Source organism: Oncorhynchus keta, chromosome 29 (assembly GCF_023373465.1).
Source record: "Oncorhynchus keta strain PuntledgeMale-10-30-2019 chromosome 29, Oket_V2, whole genome shotgun sequence".
In the NCBI taxonomy this organism is placed as follows: Eukaryota; Metazoa; Chordata; class Actinopteri; order Salmoniformes; family Salmonidae; genus Oncorhynchus; species Oncorhynchus keta.
This window is the reverse complement of record NC_068449.1, coordinates 33,059,279-33,085,048: the sequence shown is the minus strand read 5'-3', so window position 1 is coordinate 33,085,048 and position 25,770 is coordinate 33,059,279. Positions and strand designations below refer to the sequence as shown.

The window sequence follows — 25,770 nt, the reverse complement described above, 5'->3', positions numbered from 1 at the left end:
TGGGCGGCCAGCTCTAGAAAGAGTCTTGGTGGTTCCAAACTTCTGATGGAGGCCATGTTGTTCTATGGGACCTTCAATGCTGCAGATATTTTTTGGTACCCTTCCCCAGTCCAATCAATAGAATTTACCACAGGTGGACTCCAATCAAGTTGTAGAAACATCTTAAGGATGATCAATGGAAACAGGATGCACCTGGGCTCAATACAGAGTACCATAGCAAAGGGTCTGAATACTAATGTAAATAAGGTATCCCTTTTCTAAAATATATAAATGTGCAAAAATGTCTAAACCTGTTTTCCCTTTGTCGTCATGGGATATTGTGTATAGATTTATGAGAAAAAACATGAATTGAATCCATTTTAGAATAAGGCTGTAATGTAACAAAATGTGGAATAAGTTTAGGGGTCTGAGCACTTTCCGAATGCACTGAAGACTACTTTACCCTCACTCTCAGATGGAGATGATAAATGCCACTGTCGTTGTCATGGGGATCATTCTGAGCTAGGTGGCAGACCGGAGTGGTCCTGTAAATAACTGCATCTACTTTTCTCTCTCTCTCCTTTGCTCTTTCCTTTTATGCAAATACTCTTTACAATCACGCACACACACACACACACACACACACACACACACAACTTGTTAACTTACGCTGTTCTTAGAGTTGAGAAAATACATCCTTTATCCCTTTAATGCTGAAATTGTAAAGGTCTTTGAAAAGCATTGTCCCTATTCTCCTTTGCTCTGTTTTAAGCATACTGTATGCCAATAATATACACTACCATTAAAAAGTATGGGGTCACTTAGAAATGTCCTTGTTTTTGAAATAAAAGCACATTTTTCGTCCATTAAAATAACATCAAATTGATCAGAAATACAGTGTTTACATTGTTTATGTTGTAAATGACTACTGTAGCTGGAAACGGCAGATGTTTCATGGTATATCTACATCGGCGTACAGAGGCCCATTATCAGCAACCATTACTCCTGTGTTCCAATGACACGTTGTGTTAACTAATCCAAGGTTATCATTTTAAAAGGCTAATTGATCATTAGAAAACCCTTTTGCAATTATTTTAGCACAAATAATCATATGCTCAAAATGGCCAGAAACAAAGACCTTTCTTCTGAAACTCATAAGTCTATTCTTGTTCTGAAAAATTAAGGCTATTCCATGCGAGAAATTGCAAAAAAACTAAAGATCTCATATAACGCTGTGTACTACTCCCTTCACAGAACAGCACAAACTGTCTCTAACCAGAATAGAAAGAGGAGTGGAAGGCCAGCGTCTCGAAGTCGCCTCTTCACTGTTGACGTTGAGACGGGTGTTTTGCGGGTACTATTAAATGAAGCTGCCAGTTGAGGACTTGTGAGGCATCTGTTTCTCAAACTAAACACTAATGTACTTGTCCTCTTGCTCAGTTGTGCACCGGGGTCTCCCACTCCTCTTTCTATTCTGGTTAGAGACAGTTTGCACTGTTCTGTGAAGGGAGTAGTCCACAACGTTGTTCGAAATCTTCAGTTTCTTGGCAATTTCTCACATGGAATAGACTTAATTTCATAGAACAAGAATAGCCTGACAAGTTTCAGAAGAATGTTATTTGTTTCTGGCCATTTTGAGCCTGTAATCAAACCCACAAATTCTGATGCTCCAGATACTCAACTAGTCTAAAGACCAATTTTATTGCTTTATTATTCAGAACAACAGTTTTCAGCTGTGCTAACATAATTTGCAAAAGGGTTTTCTAATGATCAATTAGCCTTTTAAAATGATAAACACGGGTTAGCTAACACAACGTGCCATTGGAACACATGAGTGATGGTTGCTGATAATGGTCCTCTGTACGCCTATGTAGATATTCCATTTTTAAAAATCCTCCGTTTCCAGCTACAACATTAACAATGTCTACACTGTATTTCTCATCCATTTTATGTTATTTTAAATGGACAAAAAATGCGCTTTTCTTTCAAAAACAAGAACTTCTAAGTGACCCCAAACTTTTGAATGGTAGTGTACATATTAGTGTATGAAATAATCACAGTCAAAGATTGATGGGCAAAATTAGGGAGGACAAATTCAAAGACAAAATATATCCAATGATTCTTTCAAATCCTGAAAAAAATTACTGACCACAATTTTTGTTTTCTTTCTCCCTTACCTGGATTGCGCTGGTTGCTGGCAGCCGTCGTTGGGCGTTGCCATGGCAGCCCTTGCAGAAGATTGCTGCTGCACACCTCTGGTTGCCAAGCTGTTACTGTTGTTAGGGATAGCCTCCAGAAGTCTGCCATTTCCTGCAGAGACAGAGAGACACCAGCAATCAGCCACTCAGTCTCAGACACCTGCATCAGCTCAGTCAGCACTTTATCTCCCCCTCTCACAGTATTCTACACAGGGACACAGGAATTCACATCGCACGATGAGCTGATTGCTTCACAGGGCCTCATGGGTTTCTGCTTACATTTTCATCGCAATCTCTTTCTTCTGTGGATCATTTGCTATACTACCGACTTTGTCACACAGAAATTGCATCAATATCGATTGTTGGATCCAAATGGCTTTTCTCTCTAGGCTAACGAGTTCATGAGTAAAAGGCAGATGGGTGATATTGGTTGTATTCATAGTCATTGTCATCAATGTATTGGAATGCTTAGCTCAGTCAGGGGTATGACACCCATAGAATCTAAAGAATACAGAGAGAGAGTGAAATCAGTTAAATACACATGGATAACATACGCATAACATATGGATAGAACACTCTGCCTGTCTGGTACAGGGGTAGGCAACCCTGGTCCTGGAGTGCAACAGGCACTTAATGTTTTTTTATTTAAATGACCTTGAAGACCAGTTGTTGTTGAATTTAGGCAATCACTGAACTGGTCAATTAGCTCAGGTGTGGTGCCTAGTTGGAACAAAATCCTAGCCCTGGTCTGTATGGTCTAGCTAGCATAATCATTTCCTCTGGTCAAAGGAGAAAGGTCTCTTCCCACTTAAAACAATATTGACTAGAACCAGTCAGGAAGCGAGAGGTTTTACTCTGCCCAAAATCTGTCAATGAAAATAAGTCTATGAAGTGAGGAATTTTTGGATGGAGGTCAATGAGTGTCGAATACATGTAAAAAATAATAATAATACAAATAAATCTATGATTTGCTAAGTGAGGCTTATTTGATCGAATAGAAGTTCCGTAATGGTTAGGTTGTTAAGAATGCACTGATATAAGTGGATGCACATGGCTACTTTGGGGGAAAAAAGAGACTACAGCATCTCGGAGTTGTGCCTGTTGTCAGAGACAGATAGGAGGGCTCATCAAGGATATAACCCGTTCTGGCACGGACATTGCCATTGAGGGCTTGCACCATTTTAAAGTAGTAAACAGGGTGAGGATTCCTATGAGCTGGGAGACATCAGCCAATGAAAAAGAAAATTGACTACTTTAAAACGGAGATAGCCTCAATGGCACGGCCATGTTGTCACAGATGCTATAATGATATAGATACAAAGCTGAGTCCTCTATCTCTATGGCCTGTTCACACGCATATCTGCCCTCTCTTTGGCTAGAATGGTCCCACCTGATCTCACCTCCTCCCACGTGCCTTCAATCTTTGATGTATTTCCATTGTTAGAATGTTCCGTTGACTATCTCGTCAATATAATAGACCATCTTTGCTCGAACATGCTGTCCTCTACAGCTCAGTTGGTAGAGCATAGTGCTTGCAACACCAGGATACTGGGTTCAATTACCACCCGTATGTAAGAATGACTAAGTCGCTTTCGATAAAAACATTTTTTTAAAGTGTCTGCTAAATGGCATATATTTAACATTATCACACTATGTTGAATCAAGTAGGACTAAAAGCAATTGAATGGAATTTCATGGAAACAAACTTTCGCCACCAGCACAACAAATATAATGATTCTGAGCAGAGTGAAGTGCTTATTACAGTATAATTACAACTGGATGTTGTGCAACATCATGTCTCACTGGATAGTGCCAGCAAATATTCAAACAAACAAAGCAATATACTTGCAAAACCGCAAAGAACTCTGCCAACTCATTTCAAACAAACCAATGTGGTGCATAGACATAATATATTTCTCCCACACTGTGCAATACTCTTTATTTTGGTTTAGTACCTGGGAATACCTGGGGGTGGGGGGGCACTGCTGAATGAAAGAATTGGAAAGAATTGGTCGCCTGATTGCCCTCCATCAGCTAGTAATGCATGCCCCACCACGCCCCCTGCTGACCATCAGCTGCAGGCCATGGCAGGTAAGGGCACCACGCTAATAATATATAGTCTGCCATTTCTGTTCAAAAGGGCATCTCTACAGGGGCCAGACATGACCCGAAGTGGTATTTCTCAGGCATTGTAATGGCAGCATGGAATCCAATCAATGATGAGTGACAAAACCTAAAATGGTGGACTTGGCTGAAGGAAATTATAAAAAGAACCTTCTATAAAGTAACTTAAACTACGAAGTCATGTTTTGGATCACCCGGAAGAAAGTGGAAGCTTACCAAAACACATTAAGAGATTTCCTTTGCTTATCATAAAAGGTGTGTTCCACTGGTGTAATTATGAGTCTACAAAAGCTATCCAAAATGAGGACCCCGTTGAAATCTCCGTTAAAATGCTGTGTTTTTATGCAGATCAGAAAAGCAAATACATCCCAATTGACACCCTATTCCCTACATAGCGCACTAGGGTAGGGTACCATTTGGGGGGCATTTACCTCATGTGATCTGGTGCTGGGAGGAAACACCCCTCACAGAGGAGAAAATTAGTCTGTCATTCATCAGAATTAGGCCCAGGCTGACAGATGAATGCTATAACTGTGTGTGTGAGTGGGGGTTCAAGTATGGCTGGGGCTTAGTCTGTGTGTATCCGGATGACTGATGATGAAACACTTGAAGATGACATCACATTTTAAAAATAGGAGACTACCGAGCGAGTGCTTCTCGAAGACATGTTTTTATTCATTTTTTTATTTTACCTTTAATTTAAGCAGGCGAGTCAGTTCAGAACAAATTCTTATTTTCAATGACGGCCTAGGAACGGTGGGTTAACTGCCTTGTTCAGGGGCAGAGCAACAGATTTTTACCATCAGCTCGGGGATTCGATCTTGCAACCTTTCGGTTACTAGTCCAACGCTCTAACCACTAGGCTACCTGCCGCCCCTATGGGGAAGTAGTGTCGTTGTGTTCCAGTCAGATTCCTCAACATGAATTAATTATGAGAAACAGAGAAGGGCAAAGCCACTGCGATGTGAGACATGTCATTTGAGGCATTCTAGCTACATCTAGATAGTACTTCACATTTATCTACAGAAATCAGATTACCATGGGTCTCGGTACCAAATCGATACCGTGGTCAGTCATCGTGATTGGCGAAGGAACTGACCCCACTTGCGTTTGTTGATTTCCAAGATAAATCATTGACTCTAAAATTACGGTTCACACACTGGTCTCCTTGAACTGCAATTATCTTGTCATTATGTCAGAAGGTTTTACATCGTGTAAACGACGGTGTTCTGGAAATCGACAAGAGCGATCAATCGTAAGTGGCCTGAATCATGTCATGGGTTGTTTCACATATGGTTTGATGATGTGCTTGAGAAACAAAGGACTATAAATAGCTAATTCTCAAAGAGAGCAGTTTGGCAGCTGGTGAAAAGAAAAATAGAGATTAAAAAAAAGAAACTGCAAAAGGAGAAGAAATAGCATGGTTGCCATGACAACTGGTTTGGAGGTACTACCAGCAACAAAATGGTGCCACTTCAGACATCTTATGGCATAACATACTAGTCTGACTAACACCTAACAGAGTATGGAACGGCTCTTTGATGTTGTCGGCACAATGCGTCCATAATGAAGGGGGCTGTGTTTTTACTGGTTGGCTCTTTGCTGTGTCTTTCTCACTTAAAACACTCACACACAGCCCCCAAACATTATAACATTTGGATTTTCAAATCAAAAACAATGAGAGGCATCAAACCCCCCCCACCCCCAAAAAAAAACATTCACAAAAAAATTGGAGAGATCCAATCAAACCCGTCACAACTTCTGAGTGAATATTGCATTAACAAACTGCCCCCTTTCCAGACCAGTGTCTCACAGCTCTCCCTGCGCTATGAGTCACGTGGGTCGAGTCTGCCAGGCTAACAACATCCTCCCTCTCCCTCAAACATGCTCTAATCACTACAATAACCAGTTAGTCACACCAAATGTGTAGTACATAAAGTACATTCCATCACCGTGCTTGTTATGCCGCAGTGATAGCTCATGAACATTTATGTCCAGCTTGAATAAATTCTAATGGATAGAAATTGCAAGTGATGATAAATCCAAGTGATCTGACAATGCACATTTAAAAATATGTGAACAGACCGCTATTCGATACAAATGTTAAATTCCCGTACTCAGTGCATTCCCTTATCACGACTGTGTCCCTCTGACTGCATTACTGGCTTTAATAGGGAGGCTGGTCAAGTAACACTGTTGTAACACTGTTGGCCAAACAAAGCAAGGGTATCGAGTCAATCTTACAAGACCAATGCATTTCCCAAATGTCTCCCTTCATTTCTGACAGCACCCGCTCACGATCCACCCATACAGACAAACTCACACACGGATGATTTCGAAGCCATAATTAACACTCCGCTCACCCCCCACACATCCATCACCATGGATACCAATTCTAGAGAGGGAGGCCTATTCAATTTCGAGGGGAAGACTGTCCAAGGCTTTCAGACAGCAGTGTCTAGGGTGTAGCAGAGAACTTGGCACTGATCTTTCTCCCCAACATGTAGCACTAGACTGCACACAAATTGCAGTTGAACAGAGGACAGAGGAGGAGGAGGAGCCAGTAATAGTCCTTGTGGTGAATGACACAATGACCAGAATAGTAGTTATATAACCTTTCTGAAGGTACGGTTGTTGTCAGTGTGCACTCATTCAAAATGGCTGAGTGTATATACACACTATCACCAAGAACTATATTTGTTCAACCCTGGTGATCTTCATAGGTGTCTTGAAGTTGACTTGCTTGCTGCAACATCTATATGTGAAACATCAATTACCTCCACATCAACAAAAAGGCACATCTATTCAGATGTTAAGTCCCCTATATGGGGAACTTTGAGCGGTTCTGGACTGGTTCCGACTGACATTTTGGTGCACAAAGCGATCTATGAGCGCCGTAGGGTCCCGTGCCTTATCGTGCTAGAAAGACCCATCTGTCTGCCCTCCGCTTCCACTCTGTCAGCGGAACCGACTTGAAGTGTCAGGTTTCACACCCCACATTTGCATAGGGAGTGACGTGTCACATTTTCTGGTTTATCCAGGCAAAGAATACATTTGCTCTCCCCCTGAACAACAGAGCTCAGCCTGTCAGATGTCATATGAAAGTTGACAGTCTTAGAGAATCCAACCGTTGTGGTTTCATCTTGCTGTGATATTCTCAGCATGATTTAGAGCTCTCAACATGAAAAAAACAACAAGCAATCATTTCATAGAATTAAAACAAGACTACTTTCTCTTGGTCTCAGACGGACAAAATCACTGTGCTTAAAGCTGAAGTTGCAACGAGACACCATTTGAATGGACGTTTAGGAGAAAAATTCTCTGTCTTCAGTTATATGAAATAGAGTCAATATTGTACTACACCGCTTGCGTCGCATGCGTTGCAGAATAAATGTACACATACATGTTATTCAATCATTGCATCCACACTGCTTGCGGGAATCAGTGGGCATCTGTGTGGCCAGGCGCTAAAATAGAAATTGGTTCTATTTGTGACGCTCGACAAGTCCGGCCTCTCCCATCTCCTCATTGGTTTTTAGGAGCATATACCCACATGGGTGATTGAAAGATGAACTTAGGTCCACACTCCAGTAGGTTGTAGAAATGCTGTAAAGTTGGTTGCCAACCGCCATATAAAGTCCAAAGAGGAAAAAGAAGCCTTAAGGAAGGAGGAGAGATGACGAGAAACTAATTCGGTTCACCGTTTTATCCGTGGATTAATTGTCGGAGTTGAGGACCTTGTGCATTTCAGGTAAAATAACAACCCAATGTTTATAAACCAGCAACAGCAAGCAAGCTAGCTAAATAGCCATAAATGTTTAATGATTTTTGACCTGTCCCCAAATTAATAATTGGTTCAGAGGTTGTTTTGATATTTAAACCTGCGTGTCCTGATCCCTTCTGGTGCGAGTGAACAAAATCAACGTGCGCGCGTCCGGTTTGGCCACCATGGAAGTATGGTCATATGTATTATGCAGTTATAAGAAAGGGTAAATCTTATAGTAAGTCGTTTATAATTTAAATGTTACTATATTTCGAAATAATTTCAGTAATTTCAGGCTACATTGCCCAACCTTTGTTGAATAGGGGGGAGAAAATTGTATTGTACTATATACTTGAGTTTGTGTCTTCAAAAGTGAGTACACCTCAGCAATTTATAACTATTTTTACCAGAAAGGTGAGTTCCAGACCTTTCTGAAACTATGCAACATGTTCATTTAGGTGGAAATCTAAATTTTGCCCTATCATTCAACTGGTTAAAAAGCCAATTATTTGTTCACAAAGTATTTCAAGAGTGATGGCTATCAATTGTCAGTTAAGACAGTTAAGAACAAATTCTTATTTACAATGACAGCCTACTCCGGCAAAACCCGGACGAAGCAGGGCCAATTGTGCGCCACCCTATGGGACTCCCAATCACGGCCAGATGTGATACAGCCTGGATACGAACAAAGGACTGTAGTAATGCCTCTTGCACTGAGATGCAGTGCCTTAGACCGCTGCGCCACTCGGGAGCCCTTAAATTAAATCAATAAACTGAAGCACTGAAGGGCGCAATCTGCCTTTCTGTCTGTTTGTCTATACTTACATAGCCGTGCACCAGCCATTGTTTTCACCTGAATGGTTTCACCCTTAAATGAGTTTTAAACCAAGAGAGAGGAGCAGGACCTAATCTTCCCATGCAACTGAATGGATATTGGCAGCCAGTACAATATAACAGCAGTACAGAGTTAATATACTGTACAAAAATATAAATGCAACAATTTCAGAGATTCATATAGAAATTGGGGCGGTAGGGTAGCCTAGTGGTTAGAGCGTTGGACTAGTAACCAGAAGGTTGCAAGTTCAAACCCCCGAGCTGACAAGGTACAAATCTGTCGTTCTGCCCCGGAACAGGCAGTTAACCCACTGTTCCTAGGCCGTCATTGAAAATAAGAATCTGTTCTTAACTGACATGCCTGGTTAAATAAAGGTAAAATAAAAAAATACATGAATTAGGCCTTAATCTGTGGATTTCACATCAAAGGGCATACAGATATGCATCACAATGGACTTCAGGATCTCGTCACGGTATCTCTGTGTATTCAAATTGCCATTGATAAAATGCAATTGTGTTCGTTGTCCATAGCTTATGCCTGCCCATACCATAACCCCATCCCACCATTGTTCAGAACGTTGACATGAACAAACCGCTCGCCCAAACGACACCATAAACGTACGTGGGCTACCGTTGTGAGCCCAGTTGAACATACTGTCAAATTATCTTACATGATGTTGGAGGTGGCTTATGGTAGAGAAATTAACATTCAAGTCTCTGGTGGACATTCCCATAGTCAGCATGCCAATTGGAAGCTCCAACAGACATCTATGGCGTTGTGAGTGGCCTTTTATTGTCCCCAGCACAAGGTGCACCTGTGGAATGATCATGCTGTATAATCAGCTTCTGGATATGTCACACCTGTCAGGTGGATGGACTATCTTGGCAAAGGAGAAATGTTCACTAACAGGGATGTAAACAAATTTGTGTAAAACATTAGAAAAATATGCTTTTTGTGCGTATGGAACATTTCTGGGATCTTTTGTTTCAGCTCATGAAACATGGGATCAACACTTTACATGCGTTTATATTTTTGTTCAGTATATATTTATGCGGTGCGACCCTTTTCCCTCAAGAATACCACCATGTTCCGCCTACACTGTTAAAATGTGGCCTTAGTCAATGGTGCTTTGTATGGATGTAATTCACATCTCCAGTGATCAGGAGGAGGCTGCATTCCAAGACTTGTGGCTGGGGAGACCAAGAAGGGCCCAGCGGCCATTGTAATAATTCAAAGTAGTCTTGGTGCTCGGCCAACAGAGACAAACACAGGGAGATTAAGTACGATTATCACAAAACCAAGACGGAGACGTGACGGACCGCCAAAACATGAGCTGTATGTATGGTATGTATTTATCATTGTATCACACAACCTGTCCAAACAATATGTTCATAAGTCAGCCGTAGGTCTACTTGTAATGAATGCTTAACATTGACAGACAATAATTCCAAAACACACAGTGCAGTCTGGCTCGTTGTACAAAGCGCAGGTTTTCAATTCAGTGGGTAACATGTGAGATATATTCTGGAATGCAGATACTGACATTACAACAAGTGTTGACCTAACTGCAGTATTGTGTAGAAAATGACCAAATGGAAATGTGTTGAGTTGGCATCGACATAAAATTATTAATGACATTCTTGTAAATAACGAGACCTTGTCAAACAGAGGAGTACAGAAGGCATCTGGTTATTTGTTGAATGAACCGAGGTTGAAAGTAACAGTTGTTTTCCTATTCCATCTAGGCCTGTCCCCGAGGGAAAAAAATATTGGTCGACCAAGAGTCGTCTGTTCTTTCTACCAATCGATTGGTTTAAAACGTTCAAACATGTATTTTTCCATATATAGACACATCCTATGTGTTTTAATCAAATCAACTACATGCACTGAGCTTGTCTGATGCTTTAAGCAAACTGTTTGATGACATAATTAAGACACACAAACGGACTAAAGCGTCCGACCAGCAATTGATTTGATTGTGCCGGTCCAGGGCCTGACCTATAGCCTATCATAATCACATCAATAAATTGGTTATAACAAACGCTGAACACCATAGCGCGTGACAGCAAAATGGAAAGACAAAAAAACAACAACACCGCATCAATTTGTGAATGCATTTTCAGAAATATTTTTTGTTTACGCCTACTATTCAATGGCCGCGTTGTTATTTTGAAACTAAAATGCTCGATTGCATTTGAAACCATAAATAACTCGTATGCTGTTTGATGACATGAACAAATACATTTTTGATACAGCAGCCTAGAGAAGTATTAAAATATAGGCTTACGTAAACAGGATGTGCTCTTAGGCCTACAGCTCTATTGTGGATATACAAGGCTGCTTTACTAAGCCTATTCATGATAATGACATGACTTATTATTATAATGACGATCATGATAACAATAAGGAGACCAAGGAAAGAAATTGGGTTGTCATCATTATTATAAACATAATTTTTCGGACAAGTTGGAACAGTGTAAACACTAAATAAATGATAAATAATGCCAGAGGCTGGTCTACCAAAACACCTAAAGCCTTTATTACAGCATAGCAAAGATTAAAAACAGACAATTTTGTGAAATTATTTATCTGACACATGGGTTTCTTGAGGCTTGCCGTTTACGGAATCAGTAGTTTTGGTTTCCTCTCTACTCACTTTTCTTAGACAATAAGGCACGGGTTGTTTTCTAGTCTCCTCATTCTGCTGCTGCCTCCGCCGCATTGTTCTCAACACCAATATGCTGGTTAACTTTGCTATTATGCACATAGCAACATGGTCTAGGAAAAGGTGCCAATTCAAAAGCACACTGATGTGTTTCAGAACCGCGGACAGCGACCACTATCCAACAGATACTATTTTTATTAGTGTTGCAACAATGTTCTTATGTAATATAACCATATACAATTTCAGTAGCACATGTCTTAGAGTGATGGACTGTGCCATCCCCACATCTTCAACAATGGATCAGTCCACTCAGACAGGCGCCAATCAGACAGTTGTCTTGTACACCATGATTTTAAAAGTTATAAAATGTGCTGCTGCTCGACTAAAGAAACTTTGGTCGACCATCAGCCGAAATATCATACAAACAATCGACAAATGGGGTGAGCCCTAATTCCATCTCATCAAGGGGTGACAAAGATAAATAGCCATCACAGAAATCAACAAAGACAGGAAAAAACACAGTGACATTAAAGCCTATGATCAAACCCTGTTTTCAGAGTTTTGGAATAAACACTGCCTTTTTCAAATATCCTGCAGAAAGAAGCCTGTGCTTCCTAAAGAGCCAGAAGGTTGGAGTGACGCTACTGCCACCAAGAGGTGGAAATATAAAGGACTTGCATCTGACAAGAAATCCATAGAAACCCATGGGTACATCCAAAATGGCATCATATTCCCTATATAGCGCACTACTTTTGACCTGGACCCATAAGGCTCAGCTCAAAAGAAGTGCACTATATGGGGAATTGGGTGCCATTCAAGACAGCCCATGACTTAACAGATGCAGAGACACTGATGACTAACCTTGCTGTGCTGTGCGAGGTGTTTTCTGTGTCCTGTAGCTGTGCTGCTGTGTAGCGCTCTGTGTGTTCCGGACGTTGGTGGTGTTCCAGCGCGTAGGCTTTGGAATGACCCTGCGAGGAGCTGGGGTCTCCAGAGGGCTCTTACCCTCTCCTCCCCTCTGCTGGCTAGATGGGTCTGGAGATGCTTCAGAAGAAGAGGAGATACAAAGCAGATGACATTTTTATTTATTTTATTTTACCTTTATTTAACCAGGCAAGTCAGTTAAGAACAAATTCTTATTTTCAATGACGGCCTAGGAACAGTGGGTTAACTGCCTGTTCAGGAGCAGAACGACAGATTTGTACCTTGTCAGCTCGGGGGTTTGAACTTGCAACCTTCCGGTTACTAGTCCAACGCTCTAACCACTAGGCTACCCTGCCGCCGACATACAGTACCAGTCAAAAGTTTGGACACACCTACCCCATTCAAGGGTTTTTCTTTATTTTTACTAGTTTCTACATTGTAGAATAATAGTGAAGACATCAAAACTATGAAATAGCACATATGGAATCATGTACTAACCACAAAAAAAAGTGTTAAACAGATCAAAATATATTTTAGATTCTTCAAAGTAGCCACCCTTTGCCTTGATGACAGTTTTGCACACTCATGGCATTCTCTCAACCAGCTTCATGAGGTAGTCACCAGGAATGCATTTCAATTAACAGGTGTTCCTTCTTAAAAGTACATTTGAGCCAATCAGCTCTGTTGTGATAAGGTAGGGGAGGTATACAGAAGATAGCCCTATTTGGTAAAAGACCAAGTCCATATTATAGCAAGCTCAAATAAGCAAAGAGAAACAAAAGTCCATCATTACTTTAAGACACGAAGGCCAGTCAAAGCAAAAATTTCAAGAACTTTGAAAGTTTCTTCAAGTGCAGTCGCAAAAACCATCAAGCGCGATGATGAAACTGTCTCTCGTGAGGACCACCACAGGAAAGACCCAGAGTTACCTCTGCTGCAGAGGATAAGCTCATTAGAGTTACCAGCCTAGGAAGTTGCAGCCCAAATAAATGCTTGAGTAACACACATCTCAACATCAACTGTTCAGAGAAGACTGCAGGGACATCAAAAGAAAAAGAAACATGCTTGGGCCAAGAAACACAAGCAATGGACATTAGACCGGTGGAAATCTGTCCTTTGGACTGATGAGTACAAATTTGAGGTTTTTGTTTCCAACTGCCGGATCTTTGTGAGATGCAGAGTAGGTAAAAGCATGTGTGGTTCCCACCGTGAGGCATGGAGGAGGTGGTGTGATGGTGTGGGGATGCTTTGGTGATGACACTGTCAGTGATTTATTTTGATTTGCTTAACACTGTTTTGGTTATGACATGCTTCCATTTTTGCAAAAGAAAATTAAATTCACTGCTCGACTGAGAGACCAAACAGATTATTAGTCACACTATTATTGCACACAGAGTGAGTCCATGCAACGTATGAAGAAAATGTTTACTCCTAAATGTATTTAGGCTTGCCATAAAAAAGGGGTAGAACATTTATTGAACTCAAGACATTTAAATCTTTTAATTTGCCATTAATTTGTTACAATTTCAAAAAACATACATCCACTTTTATATTATGGGGTATTGTGTGTAGAGCGGTGACAACAAAATAATCTACATTCAATACATTTTCAATTCAGGCTACAACACAACAAAATGTGGGGGGGAAAGTAAAGGGGTGTGAATACTTTCTGATGACAGATCGCAATGCCATTCTCATCATTTGTTTCAATGAGGCAACTGACTCAGGAAACAAAGCGCCCTACCTGTGGCTGGAACAGCAGGGGAAGAGTCTGCAGCATCAAGGTGGGTAATATGAACGTGACCGGGAAGGTCCTGAGGAAGCCGAGGGTCTGGATGTACAGAGGCAGCAGGGCCAGTGTTCAGCATGGAGGGTGAGGGCACAGGGGCGTGGCCAGTCACAACACTCAGAGCAGAGCCCAGGAGACGGTTCTGAGAGGATGAGAGGGCATGGATGAAGTGGTCAGAACTATTATTGAATGACTAAAAGTAAAAAGAGTTGAGTATAGCTGTGATGAAACATGCAATAGAAAAAGAAGTACACCGAACACCACACTGCTTGAAATACTACAGACATACTCAGACACTGGGACTGTATAAAGATGTGTACAACTTTAGGGGTCCACATAAATATACTCTTACATAACTTCATGCAACGATTAGAATGACAGCAACTTATTGCGGAAAATATTACTACCTGGAGCACTCAAGTGAAGGCTCAGTGCTCCTCCTTCCCTACAGTACCTGCAGCTCCATCTGTTGGCTCTGGATACACTCCAGGTGCTGTAGTCTCTGCTGGGTCATGGTATTGAGCTGCTCCTCCAGCTGGGTCACCCTCTCTGATGCTCTGTCCTCTCTGGCCTCCTGAGCCCTGCCTGGGTACCTGTCTGACTCCAGCAGCCTCTGTAGCCCCTCCCACACCTGGGAAACACATGCCTCCATGTCACTCTGAGCCTGGAAAAAGAGAGAAGGACAGAAATAAACCATTAGGCACCCACATTATGTCCACTAAGCATTTTAGGTAGACTTTGGGGGGTTTGGACTTACAAAAGCTTTCTCAGATGGCATCATAATCTCAGAAGGACATAGAAAAAAATAACACATAACTGCTCTGCTACAACAATACCTTGATGAGTGGTGCTGTGGCAGCAGCTGTGACCAGGGCTGTAGTGGAGGCAGCTCCCGTATCCCCTGAGAGGCCAGAAACAGGCTGGGGCTCCTGGCTCGATGGTGGCCGCTGTTCCAGTAACTGCACCTTCACCTCTCGCCTCAAGGGGGCAGTCTGGGACCTGAGGAAAACAGTATCGAATGGAGTCCTCATGACTAACACCTAAAGATTTGGGATGTACAACTGTGTTGCAATGTAGACAAACATTACAAACACAAATACATCTGGCATGTAAAAAGTGAAAATCATCCTGCAGCTTTGTGCTATGCTTACCTCTGTCTTAGAGCTGCCAAGATTGCCCCTTTGCCACCAGCAGCATATCGGGATATTAGCAGATCATGGTCTAAGGGACAATCCAAGAGTGGGGTTAGGATACAAAATGGCATAGGGTGAACTCGCAAAGTTTTGTGACAGTGACAATATTGTTTGTGTTTACCTCTGTAGTCCAGCACTTTGAATTTGAAATGATACAATTACTGTGAGGTGCAGACTGTCAGCTTTAATTTGAGGGTATTTTCATCCATATTAGGTGAAACGTTTAGAAATTACAGCACTTTTTGTACATTGTTCCCCCATTTTAGGGGACCAAAAGTATTGGGGAAAATGTATTAAAGTAATCAATAGTTTAGTATTTAAGTCCCATATTCCTAGCACACAATTACTACATCAAGCTTTGTGACTCTACAAACTTGTTGGATGCATTTGCTTTTATTTTGTGCCCAATAGAAATTAATGGTATTTGGAGTTATTTTTTTATTGTAAACAAGAATATAACATAATAGAATGTGGATGCTACCATGATTACAGATAATCCTGAATAATGATGAGTGTGAAAGTTAGAAGCGCAAATATCATAGCCCCAAGACAAGCTAACCTCTCACTATTACAATAACAGGGGAGGTTAGCATTTATGATATTAATATCTCTGTAACTTTCGCACTCATCATTATTCATGATTCATAGCATCCACATTAATGTAGAATTGTTTAGAAACATATTCTATTCTTATTTCAAATAAAAGTATCTCCAAATACTCTCAAATTAAAGATCACAGTCTGCACTTTAACCACAGTCATTGTATCATTTCAAATCCAAAGTGCTGGAGTACAGAGCCAAAACAACAAAATCATTGACCCAATACTTTTGGAGCTCACTGTATATTAAGTAGCCAGTAGATAATCAATGACAGCATGCTGTCCAGTACATCACAGGTTTAGCCCAAGGACACTTACCTTTATCCTCACTGCCCTTAGGTTGAACAGAGGTCGGTGTTTCTTTTCCATCTATACTAGGAACCTGAAATTGGAAATGACACCAGTTTAAAATGTATTATATTAGAATGGGTGACATACTTGTGAGGCACACACTTCTCAGAAAAGAACAAGCTAGAAGACATCTTCTCCTATAGGGCTTTCTCCTATAGAGCTCCATTTTTATGGAACGGTCTGCCTACCCATGTCAAAGACGCAAACTCGGTCTCAACCTTTAAGTCTTTACTGAAGACTCAGGCTCTGGAGCAACGAACCGCCCTTGCTGTCTCTGCCTGGCCAGTTCCCCTCTTTCCACTGGGATTCTCTGTTTCGAACACTATTACAGGGGCTGAGTCACTGGCTTGCTGGGGCTCTCTCATGCCGTCCCTGGAAGGGGTGCGTCACCTGAGTGGGTTGATTCACTGATGTGGTCATCCTGTCTGGGTTGGCGCCCCCCCTTGGGTTGTGCCATGGCGGAGATCTTTGTGGGCTATACTCAGCCTTGTCTCAGGATGGTAAGTTGGTGGTTGAAGATATCCCTTTAGTGGTGTGGGGGCTGTGCTTTGGCAAAGTGGGTGGGGTTATATCCTTCCTGTTTGGCCCTGTCCGGGGGTGTCCTCGGATGGGGCCACAGTGTCTCCTGACCCCTCCTGTCTCAGCCTCCAGTATTTATGCTGCAGTAGTTTATGTGTCTTGGGGCTAGGGTTAGTTTGTTATATCTGGAGGACTTCTCCTGTCCTATTCAGTGTCCTGTGTGAATCTAAGTGTGTGTTCTCTAATTCTCTCCTTCTCTCTTTCTTTCTCTCTCTCGGAGGACCTGAGCCCGAGGACCATGCCCCAGGACTACCTGACATGATGACTCCTTGCTGTCCCCAGTCCACCTGGCTGTGCTGCTGCTCCAGTTTCAACTGTTCTGCCTTATTATTATTCGACCATGCTGGTCATTTATGAACATTTGAACATCTTGGCCATGTTCTGTTATAATCTCCACCCGGCACAGCCAGAAGAGGACTGGCCACCCCACATAGCCTGGTTCCACTCTAGGTTTCTTCCTAGGTTTTGGCCTTTCTAGGGAGTTTTTCCTAGCCACCGTGCTTCTACACCTGCATTGCTTGCTGTTTGGGGTTTTAGGCTGGGTTTCTGTACAGCACTTTGAGATATCAGCTGATGTACGAAGGGCTATATAAATACATTTGATTTGATCTTACTTGGGACTCGTTTTGTGGGACTCTTTTTATCGGACTCTTTTTGCGTGCTTTCGTTCCCTCTGGAAAAGACAACATGGGAAGAGCAAAATGTTGGTCAGACTGAAATCAATGGCATATACAACTGCAATACAATATAACAGTTTCACTGGCCTTATAACAAGTGTGGGTTTACTAAGCCTACCAGAGGGTGAAACTGATGGCAGGTTTGCTTGCAGGGCAGGAGGCACATGCCTGTGCTCTTGTTTCCTTGCTTGTCTTTGCTTTTCGATCTTTGGTGGCTCGTCAAGAAGAGAGGACTTCTTCACTGTTATCTTTACATTGTCTGTTTTATTAGATACGGTGGACAACGACCCCAAATCCCTCTGCCCGTCATAGCTCCGCTCGGGAAAGTGAATCTTTGTTGCACGAATCAAGACGTCACCAGCATCAGAACTTGAAGTGGATTCGTCAAGGTTTATATTCCTTGCAAAGTTCAGAAGTTCATTTGATCGGCTCAGAAGAGTATGAGCCATATCTAATCGACTCTGACGCTCAGTTGATTATCTAGTAGCGAGCACTGCAGTAGAGTATGATAGCTAGTATGCTCAACACCAGACCCGATCAGGCGTTACACATAACATAGTTGTTACTAACCGTGGGAGTTGATATAGATAAATAAACAACCACTGTCGTCATTTTCCTTAGGAAGTCGAACATTCAAATATCCCGCTTCACGCTTGTTTAATGACGACTTTATGCTAACAGTAGCTAGCTACTAACGTTAGCTGGCTAACACCTCTAAACAGTTGAAAGCACAACGCGACAAAACTCAGTAGGAAGTAGCTAGCTAGACCTATGTAATTTTGAACAAACTGAATTAGTTGCAACCCAAGGTCAGAATCGAACGATACATAATAGCTTCACAACTGCCAAACTCACGATTGAAAATATGAAAACACAGCAACTGTTGCTGACAACAATAACTTCCGGTCAACGACCAATCCTCTCTCCGCGAGAAATATCGCCATCATCTGCTGGGCATGATAGGGACTCCATGGATGAGGAAACATTAATCAAAAGAGAACATATATTAATCAAATATTAAATAATTAAAAGTATTTGGTTGACCATTATTTATATTAGATAAAAGGTGGGCTAGCGAACAACAGGATAATGAGGTACTGAATATTTTAATTACCTCGTGTTACACCGGAGTGTTTATGTAGTGACACAAAATTCATCTTAATTTGACATTTCGGTTATTATTTTCGACAATTTACTTTTCGATTTTAAGTTCCATACATATCCCCACGAACGTATACAATATTTAATATCATCCTAGAATGATTTGTTTGTTTTAAAAACTGTTTTTAATTTCCAATATCTGGCCTTTCAAGCCTCTCAAAACTGTTGGTGCCGCAGCCACTGCAGTCCCCTTTTCACAACGTCACATGTCCTTCGGAATCTGGGTGGGTGAATGACTTTTTTGCTGTGTTAAAGAAAATGTGATTTATTATGCATTTTGTGCACACAACTTGATATCAAAATATATGTAATGTCTTCAAATGCTTCACTTGACCTTCAGAACTGCGCTATATAGTTAGCCTGTTAGGGACATTTTAACGTTAGCTGTCCACTAAGCTAGCTAGCAAACTAACACAAGGCTTAAACTATGTAGTAGCTAGCTATGGAATGGTCAGTTATGAATTCATGGTCAGGTGTCATATATAGCTAATCAACTAATACTCTGTAGCTATCTTGGTAATTCAGTACTCCCTTTTCCTAGCTAGTTATAACTAGTGAACGGACATCATAGCTACATAACAATGGATAGGGCTAGGGCTGTCATTCAATCGATTACATTCATGGGTGTAACTTTAATCCAACAGAAATATCGTCCTTTGAACCACCATGTCTATCCAGGTGACAGAAGCGGACCAGGTTAAACAGGTATGTAAATTGAGGATACTCGCACCCCAGTGGTGACTTGAGGAGGATGGGAGACTCACGGTATTTTTCAAAGTCATCAAATACGAATTATTTTAACCTAAAGCATTTAATAAACACATTTATAGTACAGTATTATGGGGAAGGGGGATGAGAGGGCTCCTTAAACAGTGTTGGAAAGGGATCACAGCAGTGATTGAATGAGGGTATGAAGCATGAGTTGAGGTGTTCAGAGGCTTGACCAGTGCAGGACAGGATTTTACTGGGAAGACAAAAAACAATAACAAGACACTACACAGTTAGACAAAAGCTAATAATGAGTTAGTCCAAGCAAGGAGTCAAATCGTTGATGTGTAATAATGTGATTGTGTAAGTGATTGACTACATACAGTAATGAGAGAGAAATGATAGGGGGACTCGCAGTGCTTGGAAGGGAAACATTCAATGTGCCAGTGGATGAGAGGGCACATGAGACGCTGTGGCTTCTGTTCATGTCAGGAGAAAGTTGACAATGGTAGTGGAGTGGAGTAGTCATCACCTCTTATTCAGAGAACAGGAGGGGAGTTGGCTGTAAATACAAATAGCAGATACATTCCGTTACAGCTGCGCCATTGTAGGTTTGGATGACTAGTTTCTCTATGAAGTTAAACTCCGACATCTCAAAATTCATAAAGTCAAACACAGACTGTGCATACTGCCCACTTGACACATCAAAGTATCCCCAGAAATGTTCCTGGATAAAGCCCTGATCATCCACATACCTGACGATAACTGACAACTGCAAGCAGACTGGTGGCACCATAGGTCCCAGAGCGGTGGGGCAATTTTACCCCCTGGGGCCTGGAGTTTTTCCTTATATAGTAACCTAACTAGGAAAACTCGGGACCCTATAAGGTGTGACTGATTAATCCGTTGTAAAAAGGTTGTATATGGGCTATTAAGGGACCCGTTTTTCATATTCAAATCACATTGCTTTAACTCCTGAAAAAAAAAAATGAAAACCCTCTCAAACTGCAGCTACCTTGTATTTGTTCATATAAATTATATTTCGACTAGATTTGGAGGAGGATTTCCTCTACCCAGACACATAGACAATAGAACTCACAGGGCTGAGCTTTCTTTATGCATGTTTGCATCATGCAGGCCTATGCAACTGTAGGCTTTGTACATTTTTTTTAATGACTCACATCTGCTATCACTATTATGTTGATTGATTCATTCCAGGTAATAATTTTGGATTAAAAATGTATAGGCAGCCTAGCCAGCCAAATTTGGAATCATATTCACATTTTCTCCTGACACAAATGGACTATAAATACATAACGTTACCAATTAGTTTACCTTGACCAGATGGACAGGGCACATAGGCTATATGTAGCAGCTCTTATTAGGAGCCTACAGTTGATCAGATGGAAAAATAGTCTTGTTTTCATCCCATACAACATGTCAGATTGGGTGTAGCCTCGGCTGCTGCAACATTTGTCTTTTTTTTTTTTTATCATCTTTGCTAAATAAATACCGGAGGCAAGTGCACAGCCTATTTGAGCGCGCATGAAAAAATGTGCTGCGTCAACCTCTCTAATCTAACTTTTAATGGATTATGTGATGGAAGCTATCAAATCATTCGGAATTGTTTTCGACATCCCAGAAAAGCATGTAAAGCATCGTAACGTGCAATTACAGGCGGCTTGATGATAGGCTCCCTGTTAACCAGCTATACATTTGATACCAGTTGGTATTGAGTGCCCTCACCTTTTCATCAGTCATGAAACTGATCTCAGGCAGAGGTCGAACCTCGCTTTTAATTTGCACCTTATCCATGTACCCCAGATAATGAAACGGGTTCTTCAACAAAAAAGTCCACAACGTTTTCGGCAGCATTGACCATTCTACCGTTCGGGCGGAGAAAACTGCACACTCACGCTGGTAGCTAGCTAGCTACTGAAGTTAGTGCAATTTATTTACATTTACCTTGCTAACTGGACACACAAAATTAAGTTCTAAACCCAAGAAGAAAATTAGAATATACCTCCTCCATCTCCTGTAATTTAAAAAAACTAATTTGAATTGAATAATGTCTGAAAAATGCTCACTCTTAATCTCTATTCAACAATGTCACCAAACTTCTCAACACAGAACCCCTATAATGCTCTGTGGCACAATCCCAATTCAACACACAAGGTTCATTCTCTGACCATACATCTATTATTGGATGGACAACATGTCAGTTCATACTGCAAAAGCTTTGATTGGTTGGAGAACGTCCTCCGGAAGTGGTCAAAAGTAACAGTCAGTATCTGGTGTGGCCACCAGCTGCATTAAGTACTGCCGTGCATCTCCTCCTCATGGACTGCACCAGATTTGCCCGTTCTTGCTGTGAGATATTACCCCACTCTTCCACCAAGTGTACCTATGATGCACCTGCAAGTTCCCAGACATTTCTGGGGGGAATGGGCCCTAGCCCTCACCCTCCGTTCCAACAGGTCCCAGACGTGCTCAATGGGATTGAGATCCGGGCTCTTCGCTGGCCATGGCAGAACACTGACATTCCTGTCTTGCAGGAAACCACGCACAGAACGAGCAGTATGGCTGGTGGCATTGTCATGCTGGAGGGTCATGTCAGGATGAGCCCGCAGGAAGGGTACCACATGAGGGAGGAGGATGTCTCCCCTTTAACGCACAGTGTTAAGATTGCCTGCAATGACACCAAGCTCAGTCCGATGATGCTGTGACACACTGCCCCAGACCATGACGGACCCTCCACCTCCAAATCGATCCTGCTCCAGAGTACAGGTCTCGGTGTAACGCTCATTCCTTTGACGATAAACGCAAATCCGTGAAGTGAAGGGCACTTTTTGCCAGTCCTGTCTAGCGACAGTGGGTTTGTGACTATAGCGACGTTGTTTCCTGTGATGTCTGGTGAGGACCTGCCTTACAACAGGCCTACAAGCCCTCAGTCCAGCCTCTCTCGGCCTATTGCGGACAGTCTGAGCACTGATGGAGGGATTGCGCGTTCCTGGTGTAACTCGGTCAGGTGTTGTTGCCATCCTGTACCTGTCCCACAGGTGAGATGTTTGGATGTACCGATCCTGTGCAGGTGTTGTTACACGTGGTCTGCCACTGCAAGGACGATCAGCTGTCCGTCCTGTCTCCCTGTAGCGCTGTCTTAGGAGTTTCACAGTACGGACATTTCAATTTATTGCCCTGGCCACATCTGCAGTCTTAATGCCTCCTTGCAGCATGCCTAAGGCACGTTCACGTAGATGAGCAGATACCCTGGGTATTTTTCTTTTGGTGTTTTTCAGAGTCAGTAGAAAGGCCTCTTTTTAGTGTCCTAAGTTTCATAACTGTGACCTTAATAAAGCTGTTAGTATCTTAACGACCACTCCACAGGTGCATGGTCATTAATTGTTTATGGTTCATTGAACAAGCTTGGGGAACCGTGTTTAAACCCTTTACAATGAAGATCTGTGAAGTTATTTGGATTGTTACGAATTATCTTTGAAAGAGAGGGTCCTGAAAAGGGACGTTTATGTCTATGGAAGGGGATGAGGCCGACCGGCCTCCTAGGTTTTGTAACAAGGACGGCACATAATAATGGCTGGAACAGAGTGGATGGCATTAAACACATGAAAACCATGTGTTTGATGTATTTGATACCATTCCACTAATTCTGCTCCAGTCATTAACACGAGCTCATTCTCCCCAATTAAGGTGCCACCAAACTCCTGTGGTGTGCGTGTATAATGATTATGTTATCGTGTGTGTCTCTCTTTTCACAGTCCCCTCTGTTCCATAAGGTGTGTTTTTATCGGTTTAATATGTATGTGTTCACAGTTTAAAGAATTTCTTGGCACCTACAACAAACTCACCGAGAACTGCTTCATGGACTGTGTGAAGGATTTTACCACAAGAGAAGTCAAGTCAGAGGAGGTAGGTTGATTTCCTGCATGTCTTCAAGACTCCGGTGATGTTCCTCCGCTCACACGTTGCTGATGCATGTCAGATCTTATAACGCCTGGATAGGTATTTTATGTATGAGCTAACCGCATTAGAGTCGCGTTCCCCTGCTCAGACGGTGCATGCATCAACCAATGGTTGCATACCATATCATCGACTGCTGTCGGACACCATACTGCTATAACAATATGGTTTGGTTAGCTGATACGCCTGGATAGGTATTTTACATAAGGTATAGCTCGCATGTTTCAGCAACATCCATATGTATAGTGCAATTCCACGGTAGCAGAATGTATGTCAAACAAAACCAATGATTGCAAAGTTAAACAAACCATAGAACTCTTATGCACAATGACTACTTTTTAAAACAATTTCCAAAGAAAATTGTACAAAAACACATTTACTATAAAATAGAATGGTAACAGAATGATGTTTGTGCTGTTACCAAACTTTCTGGATCATGTCCCAAGCTGATTTTGAATGGCATTCAAAATTATATCCTAAACTATCAGCTTTTCATGATTGTCTTCTTTTTGTAAACCATCATAGAAGGCATTGGGTAGAAGTAAATTAATCCACAAAAAAATTATATTTTACATGTCTTAAATTATCACGATATCTTGAAGGCCATTCAAACATGATCCAGGAAGTAGGTGGGGCTTTCATACTGTATCTGGTGCCTAATTTGAATGTCCTGGATCTACATTTACTATGTTACTTCTAGTCTATGAGACCAGGCTGCAATGTCATTCAACTTTGTAGCAGATGTCTCTTTCCATTCATCAAATTGGACTGTATGTAGTATTGTGGAATTATTTTGGAGTGGACGAACATGTGCAGGTAGCAGACTGCACAGTCGATGACTTGGCACACAACAATTAGTTGATGTATGCAAGATCTGAGCAGGGGAACACGACCTCATACTTATTACTGAGTAGTAGGCCATATTTCCAAATACTGTCCCGTCATTCGAGGCTCTGTAGTAGGTAATCTCATCCATCAGAAGGTTCTCTCTAGCAATCGAGCCTGGGGACAATGTTAAGTAATGGGTCAAATAGGACACAATGTGGCATCATTGCTTATCAACAAAATGTTGTCACTGAATGTTCCTGTATGTTGTCAAATTTCACACAGTACCAGGTTAGCTTCTTTAGAGTAGAAGCCTTTGCGGTGGTACAGCAATATTTGGAGAGGTGTGATATGTGATTGTGTCATTGTTTCCACCTCAGTCCACCTGCTCGGAGAGCTGCCTTCAGAAGTACCTAAAGATGACCCAACGCATCTCCATGCGCTTCCAGGAGTACCACATCCAGCAGAATGAAGCCCTGGCTCAGAAAGCAGGCTTAATGGGACCACGGTAGACAAATTCTGCCCTTTACACGCCAGGAGTCACCCATCCAGTCTGGTCCCAACTCAATGTGAATCAGTGGATGGCTAACACCAGCCACAAACTTGTCCTTGTCTACCTCCTCTACTTCTTAGGCTGGGGCTGATGACTGCTTGGACACTTTTATCCAGAAAAGCCTGATCATGATGTATGAGATCATGTTGAGTTGCGATCCAGGCAGAACATGAGATAAAAATAAAATAGCTACTTTTGTTTTTATTAAAGTCTGATTGTTGAATAAGGTAATGACAATCCTGGGTATTAGTTTGTCTCCTTTATCCTATGATAATGTTTCTGCACCATTCATTAAACTAAATTGTACATTGGCATACTGCTAAATTACCCATTGTATAATGTCCTGTTGTTTTACCTTGAAATCACTGCTTTCTGTTGGTAATGGATTGTCACTGCAGCCAAGATGGTAATAATGACAACTGTCCTCGGCCTAGAGATGCATAACCAGAGGTTGAAGATTATAAACCGGGTAGTTTGGGTTCTGGATGCTGATTGGTTTACACAGCATTTGTGTATCAGACAATATACCATAGGTATGAATGACTCAACCTTACTGTTCGATTTGTGTTGGTAACCAGTTTAAAAGAATTAAGGCACCTCGGGTTTGTGGTATTTGGCCAATATACCACAATTATACAATGGTCCTTCTGTAGCTCAGTTGGTAGAGCATGGCGCTTGTAACGCCAGGGTAGTGGGTTCGATTCCCGGGACCACCCATACGTAGAATGTATGCACACATGACTGTAAGTCGCTTTGGATAAAAGCGTCTGCTAAATGGCATATATATATATAGATACCACAGTTGAGGGCTACTTCCAGGCACTCTGCTCTGATCATTTTCACTAATTGATATTTTGACCAATAGGATT

The 25,770-nt window shown here is 41.8% G+C and overlaps 2 protein-coding genes across 4 annotated transcripts in view; one reads left to right on the top strand and one right to left on the bottom strand.

The window, feature by feature from the left end:
- Positions 1-18,793, bottom strand: part of kiaa0586 (KIAA0586 ortholog) — an 83,830-nt gene extending 65,037 nt beyond the window's left edge. The window contains exons 1-9 of one of the 3 annotated variants that reach the window (XM_035743333.2): positions 17,795-18,793; positions 17,614-17,672; positions 16,388-16,451; positions 15,429-15,498; positions 15,114-15,276; positions 14,732-14,941; positions 14,233-14,419; positions 12,426-12,608; positions 2,157-2,289 (exon numbers count right to left, since the gene is read on the bottom strand). In XM_035743333.2, coding sequence (XP_035599226.2) covers positions 2,157-2,289; positions 12,426-12,608; positions 14,233-14,419; positions 14,732-14,941; positions 15,114-15,276; positions 15,429-15,498; positions 16,388-16,451; positions 17,614-17,672; positions 17,795-18,125 — 1,400 coding nt within the window. In that variant the 5' untranslated portion in view covers positions 18,126-18,793. The remainder of the gene's footprint in view (positions 1-2,156; positions 2,290-12,425; positions 12,609-14,232; positions 14,420-14,731; positions 14,942-15,113; positions 15,277-15,428; positions 15,499-16,387; positions 16,452-17,613; positions 17,673-17,794) is intronic. The other 2 variants (XM_035743331.2, XM_035743332.2) reach the window with 2 other exon arrangements.
- A 35-nt stretch (positions 18,794-18,828) lies between these two features.
- Positions 18,829-25,228, top strand: timm9 (translocase of inner mitochondrial membrane 9 homolog). Its single transcript, XM_035743337.1, has 4 exons — positions 18,829-19,061; positions 19,482-19,542; positions 23,377-23,472; positions 24,729-25,228. The coding sequence occupies exons 2-4, from the start codon at positions 19,504-19,506 to the stop codon at positions 24,858-24,860; spliced, it is 267 nt and encodes an 88-aa protein (XP_035599230.1). The 5' UTR covers positions 18,829-19,061; positions 19,482-19,503; the 3' UTR covers positions 24,861-25,228.
- Positions 25,229-25,770: the final 542 nt, after the last annotated feature.